Source organism: Vulpes vulpes, chromosome 12 (assembly GCF_048418805.1).
Source record: "Vulpes vulpes isolate BD-2025 chromosome 12, VulVul3, whole genome shotgun sequence".
Lineage (NCBI taxonomy): Eukaryota > Metazoa > Chordata > Mammalia > Carnivora > Canidae > Vulpes > Vulpes vulpes.
In genome coordinates, this window is record NC_132791.1 from 166,020,109 (window position 1) to 166,033,960 (window position 13,852).

A 13,852-nucleotide genomic window follows, 5' to 3' on the forward strand; every position below is an offset into this window, starting at 1 on the left:
CTTTTATTTTGGTAAAAGATACAGAACATGGGACTCCTGATTGGCTCAGTCAGTAGGCCATGCAATTTGTTTATTTTTAAATTTTATTTTAAAGTCATCTCTATACCCAGTGTGGCACCTGAACTCATGACCTTGAGATCAAGAGTCTCACACGCTTCCCATTGAGCCAGCTGATCACCCCAAGCACATGACTCTTGATCTCAGGGTTGTGAGTTCAGGCCCCATGTTGGGTGTAGAGATCACTTAAAAATGAAAACAAAAAACAAGAAAAAGGCACACAACATGAAATTGATCATTTTGACCATAAAAAGATTTTACTTATTTGAGAGAGAGTGAGCGTGCATGAGGGAGAAGCAGGCTCCACATGGAGCAGAGAGCCCAACATGGGGCTCGATCCCAGGACCCTGAGATCATGACCTGAGCCACAGGCAGATGCTTCACTGACGGAGCCCCCCAGGTGCCCCATCTTAATCACTTTCAAGCATGCAGTTCAGTGGCATTAAATGTGTTTTCAGTATTGTGCAACCAATCCCAGAACTTTCCGTCTTCCCAAACCGAAGCACTCCCGTCAGTCTTCCCCATCCCAGCCTCGGGGTCTGCTCATTAGCCAGGCCCAGGGATTGTGAAGGCACCATCCTGTTCTGCCCTCCAAGCTGTGCTTCTGCCTCCAGGAGCCTCCCTGGGGCTGCACAGCAGATGCCCTCCTGGCCAGCGGGGTTGCTCCCTCCTGGCCCCCAGGTGCTCCCTGAGTATCAGGCAGCCCTGGCAGTTCGGAGAGTGAGTGCCTTGGGGCAGGGCCTGTGAACAGGGCCTCAGGAGAAGGTTGCCTGTGTAGGTGAGTGGAGGATGGGTGGACGGACCTGGCTGGTAGGAAGGGGGGTGCCCCCCTCTCTGGGGCTGGCGCTGTGGCGGGGCGAGGCAGATCCCAGGGGCTGGGAAGCGCGGCCCTGGGACACAGGAGCTTGAGAATCTTTGCCGTAAATGGTTTTCCCTCCTGCCTCTTGGGCCAGATCAGATGAACGTTTTTTTTTTTAAGTGAAAATGCGCAATTGCTGCGAAACTTCATATTTCTGGTTGAGCCGGTTGCTGTGGCCAGTGTGTGTAATGGAAGGAGGAGGCACCCTTGCGTCAGGGGCGGCGCCCGGGCTGGGAGGGAAGGCTGCAGGGTGAGCTGGAGTGCCAGCCTGGGCCTCCTCGTGGGAATGATAGGAGGGGCCCAGTCAGGGTTGGTGGGAGGGCCCTGGAGCCTCCTGTCCCCGCCCTGGCTGCCCATCTGGTCTGAGTTCACCCTCTGGACAGGTGGTTGTGTGAACCCCAATGTACAGATGCGGACACCGAGGCCTGGGGCATGCTGCCCACACAGGTCCTCCTGTTGTCCCCTCCTCTTAGCCTCCCTGCCACACCCAAGCTCCTGATCTGGGTGAGGGCCTCGGGCCCCAGGACAAAGCCAGGATGGAGGACAGGCCGAGGTCGGCACGGCCCCCTGGCCCTGCTGGTGACCTGTGGTGTGGGCTGGGGTATTGGTGGGGTTCAGGGGTCTCAGTGGCCTAGGTTCTGTGGGAGCAGAAGCCCCTCCATTGTCCTGGCCTCCGGGGTGGGAGGATAAGAGTCCAGCAGAGGCCTGTCTAAACAGCAAGGGGGAGGGGGAACGCCTGGGTGGCTTAGTGGTTGAGCACCTGCCTTTGGCTCTGGGCGTGATCCCAAGGTTCCAGGATCGAGTCACACATCGGGCTCCCTGCAGGGAGCCTGCTTCTCCCTCTGCCTGTGTCTCTGCCTCCCTTTCTCTCTCTCTCTCTCTCTCTGTGTGTGTGTGTGTGTGTGTGTCTCTCATGAATAAATAAAATCTTAAAAAAAAAAAAACAGCACGGGGCTGGGAGAACTGGGCTTTCCTTCTGGCACAGAAGGGATGCCCTGCGGAGGGAGGAAGGTTACCCCCCTCCCATCTCCCCACTGGCCAGCGAGGGGCAGCTAGTGGCCGCTGGGACAATGCGGGCCTGGTGACCCCACAAGGGGACCCCGTGCTTGGAAGGCCGGGGCAGTGGCATCCCTGGGCTCGCTGGAGGCACTGTTCTCCTAGCTCGCTCCTAGCCCTGGGATGGCAGTCCGGCCGCTGGCTTGTTTTTGGCATCACCCCCTGCCCCCATCCCTGGCCCAGGTTGGTTGGTTTGGGCTCTGTCAGCACGGCCACCACCTGAACGTCTGCGGCCTTGCTGGGTCACAGTTCACGCCTGGGAATCTGAGGCGGGGCGGCGGTCCTGGGCAGCAGTGAGGACAGCAGGGTCCCTCTGCTTAGGGGGACGTCCAGGAGGGGGACAGATCTGTGGGAGGCACCGGTGCCCTTAGCCGTCTGTTCTGTCCTCTTGGGTCAGCCTGGGCCTGCTTGCTCCTGGGGGTGACAGAGGAGCAGGGGGCAGAGGAGGCCCTGGCGGGCGGCCACTCAGGGCAGCACACACTGTCTCTCTGGCCCAGCCTCCTCTCTGGTACCCCAGGAAAGGCTGAGAGGGCCCCCCCATCAGGACATCTCCCCCGGCACCCCCCGACCACCCCCGATTCCCCCATGAGCCCCAGGCCCCCAGCCTCCCTGCTGCACCCGGTCCACGGGGTGCCCGCCGTGCTGGGGGAAGCCATGGCCCCGGTTGAGAGCGAGGCAGGAACGGTCGCGGGCGTCCCCCTCCCCTGCTCTGCTCAGCAGCCAAGCGACTCCCCGCTGAGCGCCAAGCCTAGTGCAGGGGCTCCATCCCCGGACCCCGAGGTCACGACCTGAGCCGCCCAGGCGCCCCTGAAACCATACATCGTAAGAAAGGAACACGTGGTCACTGGCCATGGGGGCCCCGCAGGGCGGACCCCACGTGGTGTGTGCCCGAGACACGGGCGGATGGGACGAGGCCCTGTGCGTGTGTGCGTGTGTGTGCGTGTGTGCTTGTGCGCGTGGAGAAGTCGCATTACGTGATGTTGGCCAGTGGGACGAGTTGCAGAAGGACGTGATGTGACTGTGTACGTGCTCTGAGTGACAGGTGACAGGGGCCTTGTCTACACAGAGTACAACAGTGTGTGAGTCCTGAGTGGTAGGTGACAGGTCTCATGTTTAGAGGGCTTGCTCACACGTGCAGGGAGGCAGGGAGCCTTGCGTGGTAACAAGCACAGCATCTAGGCAGGACACGTCTGGGGCAGTGGCCAAGGTGATTTGGGGGACAGTACCAGGGGACATTTGGTGGTGATATTTAGGGGTGATATTAGGTGTGGTATTGTGGGGCAGTGTTGAGGGGTGATGTCTGGGGGTGGTATTTGGGTGTGATGTTGGGGTGGTGTTTGGGGGGCAGTGTTGGGTGATGTCTGGGGTGGTTTGGGTGTGCTATTTGGGGTGATGTTGGGGTGGTGTTTGGGGGGCAGTGTTGGGTGATGTCTGGGGGTCTTTTTGGGGCAATGTTGGGGGTGATGTCTGGGGTAATATTTGGGGGTGGTGTGACATTTGAGGATTGATATCTGGGGGTGGTGTTTGGGGGTTGATGGGGTGGTGTTGGAGGTGAGATTGAGGGTGGTGTTTGGGGGTAATTATAGGGGTGGTGTTTGGGGGGCAGTGTTGGGGGTGGTATTGGGGTGGTATTTGGGGGGCAATGTTTGGGGGTGGTATTTGGTGGTGATGTTGAGGTGGTATTTCGGGGTGATGTCGGGGTGGTGTTTGGGGGTGATGGGGTGGTATTGGGGGTAATGCTGGGGTGGTATTTGGGGGTGATGTTCGGGTGGTTTTGGGGGCGGTGTTGGGGATGGTGTTTGGGGGTGGTGTTGGGAAGTAATGTCCGGGGGTGGTATTTGGGGGTGATGTTAGGGTGGTATTTGGGGGTGATGTTTGGGGGTGATGTGGGGTGGTTTTGGGGGTGATGTTGGGGTGGTTTTGGGGGTGATGTTGGGGTGGTATTTTGGGGTGATGTTGGGGTGGTTTTGGGGGTGATGTCGGGGTGGTTTTGGGGGCGGTGTTGGGGGTGAGCCGGAGGCAGTGTCTGGGCACAGCCCCAGCCCCCCCACCCCATGGGGGTGGCCATGCTAACTGCCCTCTCCTCCCCTGCAGCCTGCCTGTTCCGCTATAACGCGCTCTCTCTGGTCTATCTGCTCTTCCTGCTGCTGCTGCCCTGGTTCCCAGGCCCCTGTCGGCGCGGCTTCCCAGGTAAGGGCTTGGGCACTGGCTCCTGCCTGGAAGGGTGCTGGGGGCCTCGGAGCTCCTGGTCCACATGCACACTCCGCAGGAGCCCCGGGGAGTTTAGCAGCTGGGGTGAAGGATGGGTGGTCCCAAGTTTCATTTTCCCTTGCCGACCCGGGCTGACTTCAGCACTTCCTCTCTGACTGCGTCATGGGGGCATCGGATGGATCCGCCCCTGGGCTTCCCGGGCACGCCCCTCTTCCTGCCCCTCTTCCTGCGGGCTCCCTCGCCCGTTCCCACCCCCTGCCTGGTGAGGCTCCTCCGTGTTTGCCTGTGCTCTGTGGGGCTTCACCTTGTAGTTGGGGTAGCTGGGAGCGCCAGGTCTCCACGTGGATCCTGAGCTCCTGGAGGGTGGGCACTGTCTCGTTCTCCCATGCATGCCAGATGCACGTGTGGGGCAGCCCATGAGTGGCTGCACCTTGGGGGCTCTAGATGTGGGCTCAGGGCATGGAGCCACCAAGGGGGAGGCTGAGAGCAGAGAGGCGCATCTCAGGAGCCCATGCAGTTGGGAACAGGGCTGTGACGGACGCCCTGCTCCCTGCCTTGTGGCTCAGGCAGGCCCGCTGTGAACAGTGCAGACCTGCAGCCAGGTGCTAGGGGGGCAGATGGGGTCCAGAGTTTCTGAAAGGACCCCCTCCCCCTGGGCTCCTGCTGCCCACTCACCCTATGCTTCAGCATCCATTTTCCCAGCTTTTCAGGAAACCTGTCCCCAAGGCTGCTCTGCCTGCCACAGGTGGGAAGGTCCCCTCAGTGTCAAAGGGGAAGAGGGGTTCTGAAGCTCAAACAGGGGTCCCTGGAAGAAGGCAGCTGTCAGCAGCATGTGCCCCAGTGTTTGGCAGAGATGAGTGAAACAGTTGCCCAGCTGGGCCAAGGACCAGGCTGGCCGTGACAGTGGAGGGCCCATTAAGGGGGACCAGCCCGTAGGCACTGCTTTCCGAGGTTCTGGGTGCAGCTGGCTGGTTTGGGGCCCTTGGGGGCATCTGCAGCTCACCCCATCACTCGCTTGGTCTGGAGGCCACAAGACTAGCACGGTCGTGGGCTAGACTCCCAGCGTCCCAGGGCTGCTTCCTCCTGGAGTCTCCAGGGGAAGATCTGTTTCCCCATCTTTCCTGGCTTCTAGAGGCACCCACGCCCCGTCCCACCCCACATTATCCTTGATGGCACTGGCCAGTCCAGTGTCACTTGATCCCTCTGGCTCTGGCCCCCATTGGGCTCCCTCCTTGCTGGGGCACTGGGCTTGCAGTGCAGGTGGAATTCTGGGAGCAAAGGGCAGTGAGGGCTTCTGGGGTGGGGGGCAGTGTAGGGGGAGAGCTGGGAGCTGCTGGGGGCGCCAGGCCAGCTCAGGCCACAGGCTCGCCTGGCACAGGGCCCTCCCCTCCCACCTCTCTCCAGAGCCTTCATGGACAGTAGGGGGCCAGTTAGCCAGAGTGGGAGGGGCCAGGTGGGGAGAACTTACGGGGCCCTGGGAGGACTTCCCTGCCTGACCTCTGTCCATCTGCCTACCCTCAGAGGCCCTTCGGGAATGGGGGCAGCTGCCTGGTTTTTCTGGGTGGGAAAGGGGAAAATGGGAGGCCTGCCGGTGCCTGGAGCCCAGCCTCAGTGTAGGATGCTTGCGGAGGCTTCTGGTGGAAGGTCTGATGCCGCCTGGGCCCTGAGGGTGGTGACCCCTGGCCCGGTCTCCATGTGGGCGTCAGCTGGGAATGCAGCTGCCTGAGCCCAAGGAGGAGGCGTGGGTCCCCTCTGGGCGACTCCAGCCCTGTCATCTGCAGAGCCCCTGGGGGCAGGGCAGGGGAGGGGCAGGGCGGGGCAGGGGTGCAGCAGAGGCTGCAGGCACATCTGCAGGGGTCTGTGCCAGCCACCTGCTCAACACTTAGAGACTTTAGACCCTGTCCCCGCCTTAAAACAACCCTCCTCCCTCACCCTCCTCCCCTCTGCCCCCCTGACCCCTCACCGTGCTGTCAGCAGGTTAGCTCTCCCCGTAGTGTCTGGGCACCATAAGGATACCTGGTGTGTTGGAGGGGGGCTGTGAGCCCCCCAGGTGTGACTGTGGTCATCCTCCAGACATAGGCATCCTCCGATCACAGGCCTGTGGGCAGAGCCCCCTTCCGAGGGCCTGTGGCTCAGGCTTGTGCTGTGCCCCCTGCCCTGTCCTGCCTACCCCATGCCTTTAGCTGCCTTGGTGGGACTACAGGCTTCTCAGAGCACTTCCCGGAACCCCATGCGCACCCCAGGAGCCAGGACCCTGTCAAGAAGATGGGGTCTGCCAACAGCCAGCTGGGGTGTCATGCCTGGGCTGCCCCAGACAGGCCTTCGGGGACAGGCCTTCCAGGAAGGCTGCTCGCTGGCTGGGCAGATGGGGAAGGGGCAGTGTGGGAAGACCCAGAGCTGGAAGTGTAGTGGTCCATGAGCTGAGGCTGGGAGGAGGGGTCCCTGCCGAGGGCACTGCCAGCGGTTTTGTGGGGCTCAAACCCAGGATTCCCACTCTGGGTCAGGTGGTTCCTGCAGATGCACTCTGGGAAGAGCCAGCCGGGTCCTCTGCCCCTGAGGTCCACAGCCTGGCAGCCTACTTCCCATCTTCCTGCGAACCTGCACCCACACTTCCAAGGTGTGCACAGGCCTCGAGGTCCCGAGGACAGGGCGCACCCAGCACCTGCCCCCCGCTCAGCGCCCCCTACCCTGCCTGCTCCAGCCTTGCGCTCCGACCTCCCACAGCCCTGCCCTCTGGGCCGCCTGTTCCTGCCATGCATGTGACTCTCCAGGGTGTTGGCCTGCCTCCCTGAGATGGCACCTAAGCTCAGGTGTGGTGCTGGGGAGAGCACCCAGCTTTGGTGAGTGGGGTCAGCAGGATGAGTCAGGCCGGACCTCCTGCCCCTGCTGCTCACGCACAGATCCCCTTGAGCCTCCCTGCCTCTCCCAAATGGTATTCATCCAGCCCCCACCTGGCAGGGAGTTAAAGTCACAAAGCCAGTGCTCCAGCACCTTTAGCTTGGTGGCGGCCTGTAGTCAGGCCTCCCGAGAAGTGAGCTTGGTAGGGGAAGGTGTGATGTCTGACACTTTGCCAGGTGATGCCTGAGAGGTGCTGGACAGGAAGACAGTCAGATGTGAGCCAGCTGGGGCAACCCCTGCTGAGGGGTCTTGAGCCTGGCGCTTCCCCCTAACCCACAGGTATGAGGAGCCTAGTGGCTGGCACTTAGTAGTACTCTGAGGCTGACCCCAGGTGTCTGTGGCTCCAGAGCAGAGTGAGTGCGAGGGGGTGGGCAGGGGTGCCTCTGGTGAGTCTGCAGGGGCGGGGCTGCGTAGGTGAGCAGGGCAGAGGGGAGTCTGCCTAGCCGAGGGGGGCTCTGTAGGCTCCTGTCCTGGAGGCTCTGTCCCCACAGGTAGCCTGGCTCCTCCCCCTATGGGAGGCCCTTGGCCACTCCCTGCTCTTGGCCTGGTGCTCCAAGCAGCATTGGCCCAGCCCAGGCTGAGGGCCAGACGTTCCGTTCATTTTCCATCTGTCCTTCCAGTGCTCCACTGGCCCCACCCTGCTCTCCCTTCACTTACCCCTGCCTCCGAGGGTCGAAGGCTGGGACGGACATAGCAATGAGTATCCGTGAGCTGTCCAAGTCCTGCCTGGGCTGCCCTTGAGCGCCCTATGCCCCGTCTGGGCCCAGCATCCCAGTTGGGGCAGCTTTTCCGGTGGGTGCTCACACACGAGCAGGAGAAAGCGTGACACCTCTGACCCCATGCCCCAGGCATCAGGAGAGGCTGTGCTGCTCCTCGAGTCCTTGGTGGCAGGTCTGTGGGCTGCACTAAGACTCTGGGGCTCCTGCTGGAAGGCACTAGGGGAGGAAGCCGGGATTCACAGCTCAGACGGGGGGTGAGGGGCTCAGCTGGCAAGGAGTGCAAGCTGCCTACCCTCTCAGAGCAGAGGTGAGATGCAGACCCCTCCCTGCAGCCATAGCCTCCCTGCCAGGGGCAAGACACAGGGTCCTGCCTGTGCTTGGGGTTCCCTGGGCCTGGCTCCTGACTCAGTTTCTCCCTGCATAGGTGGGACTTGGGTGGGAGTCCCCCAGGATGGGTGAAACAAGGGCCCTGTGCCAGCCTCACCCCTGCCCTCTCTGCCCACAGGCCACACTGGTCGCCTGCTCCGGGCCCTGCTGGTTTTCAGCCTCATCTTCCTGGCAGCTCACCTGACCTTCCAGATATGCCTGCACACTGTGCCCCACCTGTACCAGCTTCTGGAGCCCAGCTGTGAGTTTCCACGGGCCTGGGAGAGCTAGTGGCCTTCCTGAGCTAGCCAGGGGAGGTGGGGGTGCTGCAGCCCTAGGGAAGGCCACCCTGCCTCACCTAGGCTTTGCCTAATACGGGCCCAAGGGCCCATCCACAGTGTGTGTTCAGCCCACATGGCCTAGGTGACATGCAGGTGATGCTCGGGCCCAGGGTCAGGCCGGGCATGGCACAGCGCTAGTTCCCCACCCCAGAATCCAGCATTTGGGGTGGCTGGGACACCGGTGGCCTTCCATGCCCTGTGCACTCCGCTGCCCGGTGCCCTTCATTCTACGGACAGTGCTTCGGACAGTGCTACGGACAGTGTGAGCTGGTGCCCACAGGATTGACATTAGCACCCTAGGAGTCCAGATGAGGGAGCCCTGGGCACCCAGTCCCTACACAGCCTAGGTTCTGACTGGCACTATTCCCTCAGCCTGCTTGGGTCCCTGTTTTTGTTCTATGGTGGTTGTGTCCATACTACAGTTTAGAAACTGAGGCATGGAAAGAAGTCAGCCCCCACCAACCCCCGGGCCGGGCCCTGATGAGTGGCTGGCCTCAGCTCCTGGTCGCAAGTCCTTGTGCCAGGTGTGGGCCAGTCCTCCTGACTCACCCTGGCTGGGCCTCGGTTTCCCTGGGAGTAAAGGCAGCATTCTGCAAGCATCCCCGAGACCAGCCATGTTCTGTGACCATGGGGCTCCCAAGGTCCTCTTGGGGGCAGGGAGTAGGGTTGTTGGGTGCTTGCGGCCTGACCCGATCCCTCTGCCTCTCTCCACAGGTGGCCCCTGGGAGACCCTCTCTCGGCACATTGGGGTCACAAGGTGAGCACACTCCACATCTCCCCACTAATGGCACCCGGGGTCCCCTCGTTCTGTAAGTGCGCCTCATGGAGCCTGCCCTGGACCAACCAAAGCCCCTTCCTGCCGTTCACAGGCTGGACCTGAAGGACATCCCCACTGCTGTCCGGCTGGTGGCCCCCGACCTTGGTGTCCTGGTGGTCTGCGCTGTGTGCCTCGGCCTCTGCGGGCGCCTCACACAGGAATCCCCACGGAGCCAGCGTGCCCAGGAGCTGGTGAGGGCCACAGGCAGGCGGTGCATGTGTGTGCTGGCGGGAGGGGTGTTTCTGAGCTCTGCCCCAGCCCTGTCAGTAGGTGCTGGTCATTAGACATCAGAGGTGAGAGAAGTGGATGCGGAGCCACCCCGAGCAGGGTAGCATGTGTGCCTGTAAGACCTGGTCCTTAGCAGCACTGTATCTCGGGGGCCTGTGGGGGCCCCAAGACGTGCGTGTACCATCAGAACCTGCTCCCGGAGGAGATCTTCAAGGCCACAGGGTGGTAGGGAGTCAACCGTGCCCGGGCACAAGGATAACCTGCTGGCTACCAGGGTCCACCCTCCAGCCTGCTCTCTACCTGTCCCCATCCCCATCCCACAGGGCAAGGCTGACACTCCACTTTCAGAGGGGGAGACGGGAGCCTTGAGCTCAAGTTGCTTTTCCAGGCACCTGGGGGAGTTGAGCCAGGGCTGGGACCACCCTGCTGCCTGCCCTCGGGCGTATGGGTACCAGGGAGTCAGGGCTGCTCTGCTTTCCTTGTTAGCAGAGCCAGGGCTTCCCGGAATGGCTCTGCCGGGAAGGGGCTGGACTTGATCCTGAAATCTGGGGTAGGACAGGAGAGGGCTGGCTTCTCCATGCTGCCCATCAGCCTCACAGCACAGGGCGGCACTGGAGCCACTGGAGGCTGGGCTCTGGTCTGCCCTGCGACTCGGATAGGTCATGACCTTCGTCTCACTGTCCTCAGTGGCAAATGAGAGCCTGCACTGTTGTGCTGACCAGGGGTGGCTGGTGTGGATGACCCCAGGGCGAGAGGCAGGGCGGGTGGGCGGGACTTCACAGGCGCGCATTTTAAAGCCCAGAACTTCTTGCATGGACACACGATGCCAGCCAGTGGGACAGGGTGTGCGCTGTTGGGCACACACATCCTGGTCACATCACACACATGCACGGCGAGCTCTGAGGGGTCTAGCAGGCCATGGAGTGGGGGGAAGGACAGAAGAAGCTCCTCCCGAGGCCCCTGTGGGGACCCAAGGGACCCGCTGAGCTGGGGCTGGAGCTGGGACTGGCTGGCTGGATGCCGCTGGCGGCCCCCAGCACCTGTCTTCCCACTTAGCAGCTGTCTCTGCTCTTCCCTTGGACACTGACTTTCCACAGGCGCCCAGACGCTTTCCCAGGGCCACGGCCAGCTGTGGGCGGGGGTGAGCTCAGGCCTGGCTGCTGTGCCTTCCAGTGAATGTTTCCCCCACGCCCTGGCTGGCCTACCCCCTCTTTCTCTCCTTGCCCACTCTGCTCTAGGACTCCTTTCTGTGGCCTCACCACCCCCCAGGCTCTGTGAGGGCAGGATCTGTCTGGTCCCTACCCCGTGTGACAGAGGGGAAACAGAGAGGTTAGGGGACTTGCCCAGGGCTGCACAGCTGAGATGTGAGCAGGCCATCTGGCTCCTGTGCTCTTAGCCTGGACGCCAAGTGCCACCCTCTGGGAAGGGCACGGGCATGGTGCCTGTTTTACAGGCAGGAACACGGAGGTTGGGGGTGCTGGGCGCCTGAGAAACAACTTTGTCCTGGGAAATCTTGAATTAGGGCCAAGGAGGGAGGCTCTGACTTCATGAGGCCGGGCAGGCCGCCTGCCCATTGCCCCATCCAGGTGCCCCACAGGCAGCAGAGGGAGCAGGGTGACCCTGGGTGGACTCAGGGTCCCCCCTGCACCCCGATCTTCTGTGTAAGAGGAGAGTGCCACTTTAGCCCCGGGCCAAGGACCGTGGATGTAAAGGTGTTCCATAAACCGTCAAGTGCAGGGATGCCGCGTATGCCTGCGCTTTTTCCTAAAAATGTGTATTCTGGGCTCTCAGAGCCATGGGCTTCCAGGGTGTGTCCAGGAATCTGTGGGGCCCAGCCTGTCCTTGGGCCCTGGTCTAGGGAGGAGGCATTGGTGGAGCTCTGGAATAGTGTGAGGCCAGCCTGCTGGGCTTGTCATCATGGGTAGCGGGGCCTGGCAGGAGCATATCTTGGGGTTGGGGCAGGCGGCCTCCAGTTAGGCCTGTGGGACTTGAACTTGAGGGTAGTTGGTGGCAGACCTCTGGGGACACAGAGTGGCACGGTCCACGTCAGCCAGCAACTCTGCCCTCCCTCCCTGAGCAGCCTGAGGGCCATGGACCTGACCTTTGCCCCTCCTCGTGACCTTGGCAGGACGATGATGATGGGGAAGTGGACACCGGCTCCCCTGTGGGGCTCCAGGGAGCCCCCGTGCAGGCCCCCACGCGGAGGTCACGGTTGGCTACCCGGTTCCAGATCACAGCCCACTGGCTGTTGGTGGCCGCGGGAAGGACCCTGGCTATTGTGCTGCTTGCATTGGCAGGTAGGCTCGGGCAAGGAACAGGGACCCCAGCACCGACCACCACGTGGGAAAGGTCCCAGCAGCCTGCTGAGCTCCCCACTGGCCACTGAGACCGTGGTCACCTGGCCCAGCCCAGTGTGACCTGCTGCCTCTGCCTGGTCCGCAGGCATCGCCCACCCCTCTGCCTTCTCCAGTGTCTACTTCCTAGTCTTCCTGGCCATCTGCACCTGGTGGGCGTGCCACTTTCCCATCAGCCTCCTGGGCTTCAGCACGCTCTGCGTCACAGTGGGCTGCTTCGGTGCCGGCCATCTCCTCTGCATCTACTGCTACCAGACGCCCTTTGCCCAGACCGTGCTCCCTCCTGCTGGCATCTGGGCCAGGTGAGGCTCACCTGCATGGGCGCTGCCCCTTCCCCTCGCTGGGCCTGGCTACCTGGTCCTGGCTCCTCCCTGGCCAGTGGTCAGTGGCTCTCCTTCTTTGGGCAGGGTGTTTGGTCTCAAGGCCTTGGTGACCCACGGCAACTGCTCCAGCCCCAACGTGCTGGTCTTCAGTACCAGCCACGACTGGCCCATCTACGTGAGCCCCGGCATCTTGCTGCTTCTCTACTACACGGTGACCTCACTCCTGAAGCTCCGCACTCGCCAGCCCTTGGACCAGGTGGGCATCCAGGGCAGCGCCCTCTGCTGGCCTTCCGCCTCCAGGCACCTTGTTGGGGTGGGAGCTGAGCTCAGCTCTGGTCTCTGCAGAGGAAGGAAGTGGCCAGGAATGACGAGGAGCAGGAGGTAGAGCTGACCCAGGTGGACCAGTGGCTCCAGGACCAGGCCAGAGCTGCAGCCACCAAGGAGGAGGGGGCTGCCCAGGTGAGATGGGGACTGAACTGTGGTGCTGGAGCGTCCCTGCCCAGTGGCTGGGCTCACGAGGTCTTGGCTTGCCTCTGCAGCACATGCTGCCCACAACCGTGGGGTCTGACTGGGAGACCGATAGCTGTACGGTGCATGACCTGACTGGCCACACCCCCGTCCGGCAGCGTCCAGGTGAGTGCCCTGTGCCCTGGAGCCCAGGGACACCACCTTCTGCAGGTGTGCTGGTGCTGCCCCCTGGTGGCCACGGCGTGGTCTTGCCCTGCCAACTGCTCCAGCTGTGCTGTCTTGGAACTGGCCATGGGATCAAGCTGCCCACCTGAGACCTGGCTGGAGGCTCTGGGTCTCCCACCCCCTCTTCCTTGGCCTCCCAGTTCCCAGAAGACTGGACAGCTCCCCCTTGGGCTGGCCCCATGGCCCAGGGCTGCCAGCTGTCTTTAGGGTAGATGTGTGTCCACAGTGGCCCCACAGGGAAAGCGGGGCATTTTTCTTGGCATTTTCATCTTTCCCTTAAGGCTCAATTTCCATTTTGCATGAAGCAGGAGATGATGTCGCTGGCTCCCTGGGGACTGGCCTGTGCACAGAGCCTGGAAGGGTTTAGGGCCATCTTGTTCCACCTATCCCCTCACGGTCTTGGAAACCAAGGTGTTGAGTGGTACCAGGACCTGCCAGGGTGAACAATATTTTCTGCCTTTAGTGCCCAGTGCGAGCTGTCTGCTGGCATGCCCTTCACCCACCGCACTGGTCACTATCCCAATTTTAGGGCAAAGTTTGGTGTGGGTGAAGAGCTCCGGACTGTTGATGACCCCAACTAGGGTCTGGCTCCCTGGTAACCTCTGTCCCCCACCCTCCAGTGCACCCCAGGCTGGCTGAGCCTCAAGAGACATCTCCCCTCCACAGTCTGGGTCATCTCATTATGGACCAGAGCTACGTGTGTGCCCTCATTGCCATGATGGTAAGGAGCAGCCAGCCTGGGCAGGCCCCTTCAGTGGGGGCCCTTCCTACGAGCTCCCACAGGACATTCTGGGAGGCAGATGGTGGCCCATGTTTCGCAGAGCCTGGTGGCTTATTGCCAGAAAGGGAGCTGTGTCTTGCTGGACCGAGTGAGGCAGTGGCTGGTTCACTGCTGCACAGTGTGTGTGTGTATGTGTGTGTGTGTGTTTG

The 13,852-nt window shown here is 61.9% G+C and overlaps 1 protein-coding gene across 8 annotated transcripts in view; it reads left to right on the forward strand.

Moving 5' to 3' along the window:
* The window catches only part of PIEZO1 (piezo type mechanosensitive ion channel component 1 (Er blood group)), a 64,418-nt gene that overhangs the window by 32,769 nt on the left and 17,797 nt on the right, over positions 1-13,852 (forward strand). For all 8 annotated transcript variants that reach the window (XM_072731358.1, XM_072731353.1, XM_072731352.1 and 5 more), the window contains exons 2-11: positions 4,067-4,162; positions 8,306-8,428; positions 9,222-9,264; positions 9,377-9,515; positions 11,681-11,849; positions 11,995-12,208; positions 12,314-12,485; positions 12,575-12,688; positions 12,769-12,862; positions 13,543-13,643. In XM_072731358.1, the coding sequence (XP_072587459.1) occupies positions 4,067-4,162; positions 8,306-8,428; positions 9,222-9,264; positions 9,377-9,515; positions 11,681-11,849; positions 11,995-12,208; positions 12,314-12,485; positions 12,575-12,688; positions 12,769-12,862; positions 13,543-13,643 (1,265 nt within the window). The remainder of the gene's footprint in view (positions 1-4,066; positions 4,163-8,305; positions 8,429-9,221; positions 9,265-9,376; positions 9,516-11,680; positions 11,850-11,994; positions 12,209-12,313; positions 12,486-12,574; positions 12,689-12,768; positions 12,863-13,542; positions 13,644-13,852) is intronic.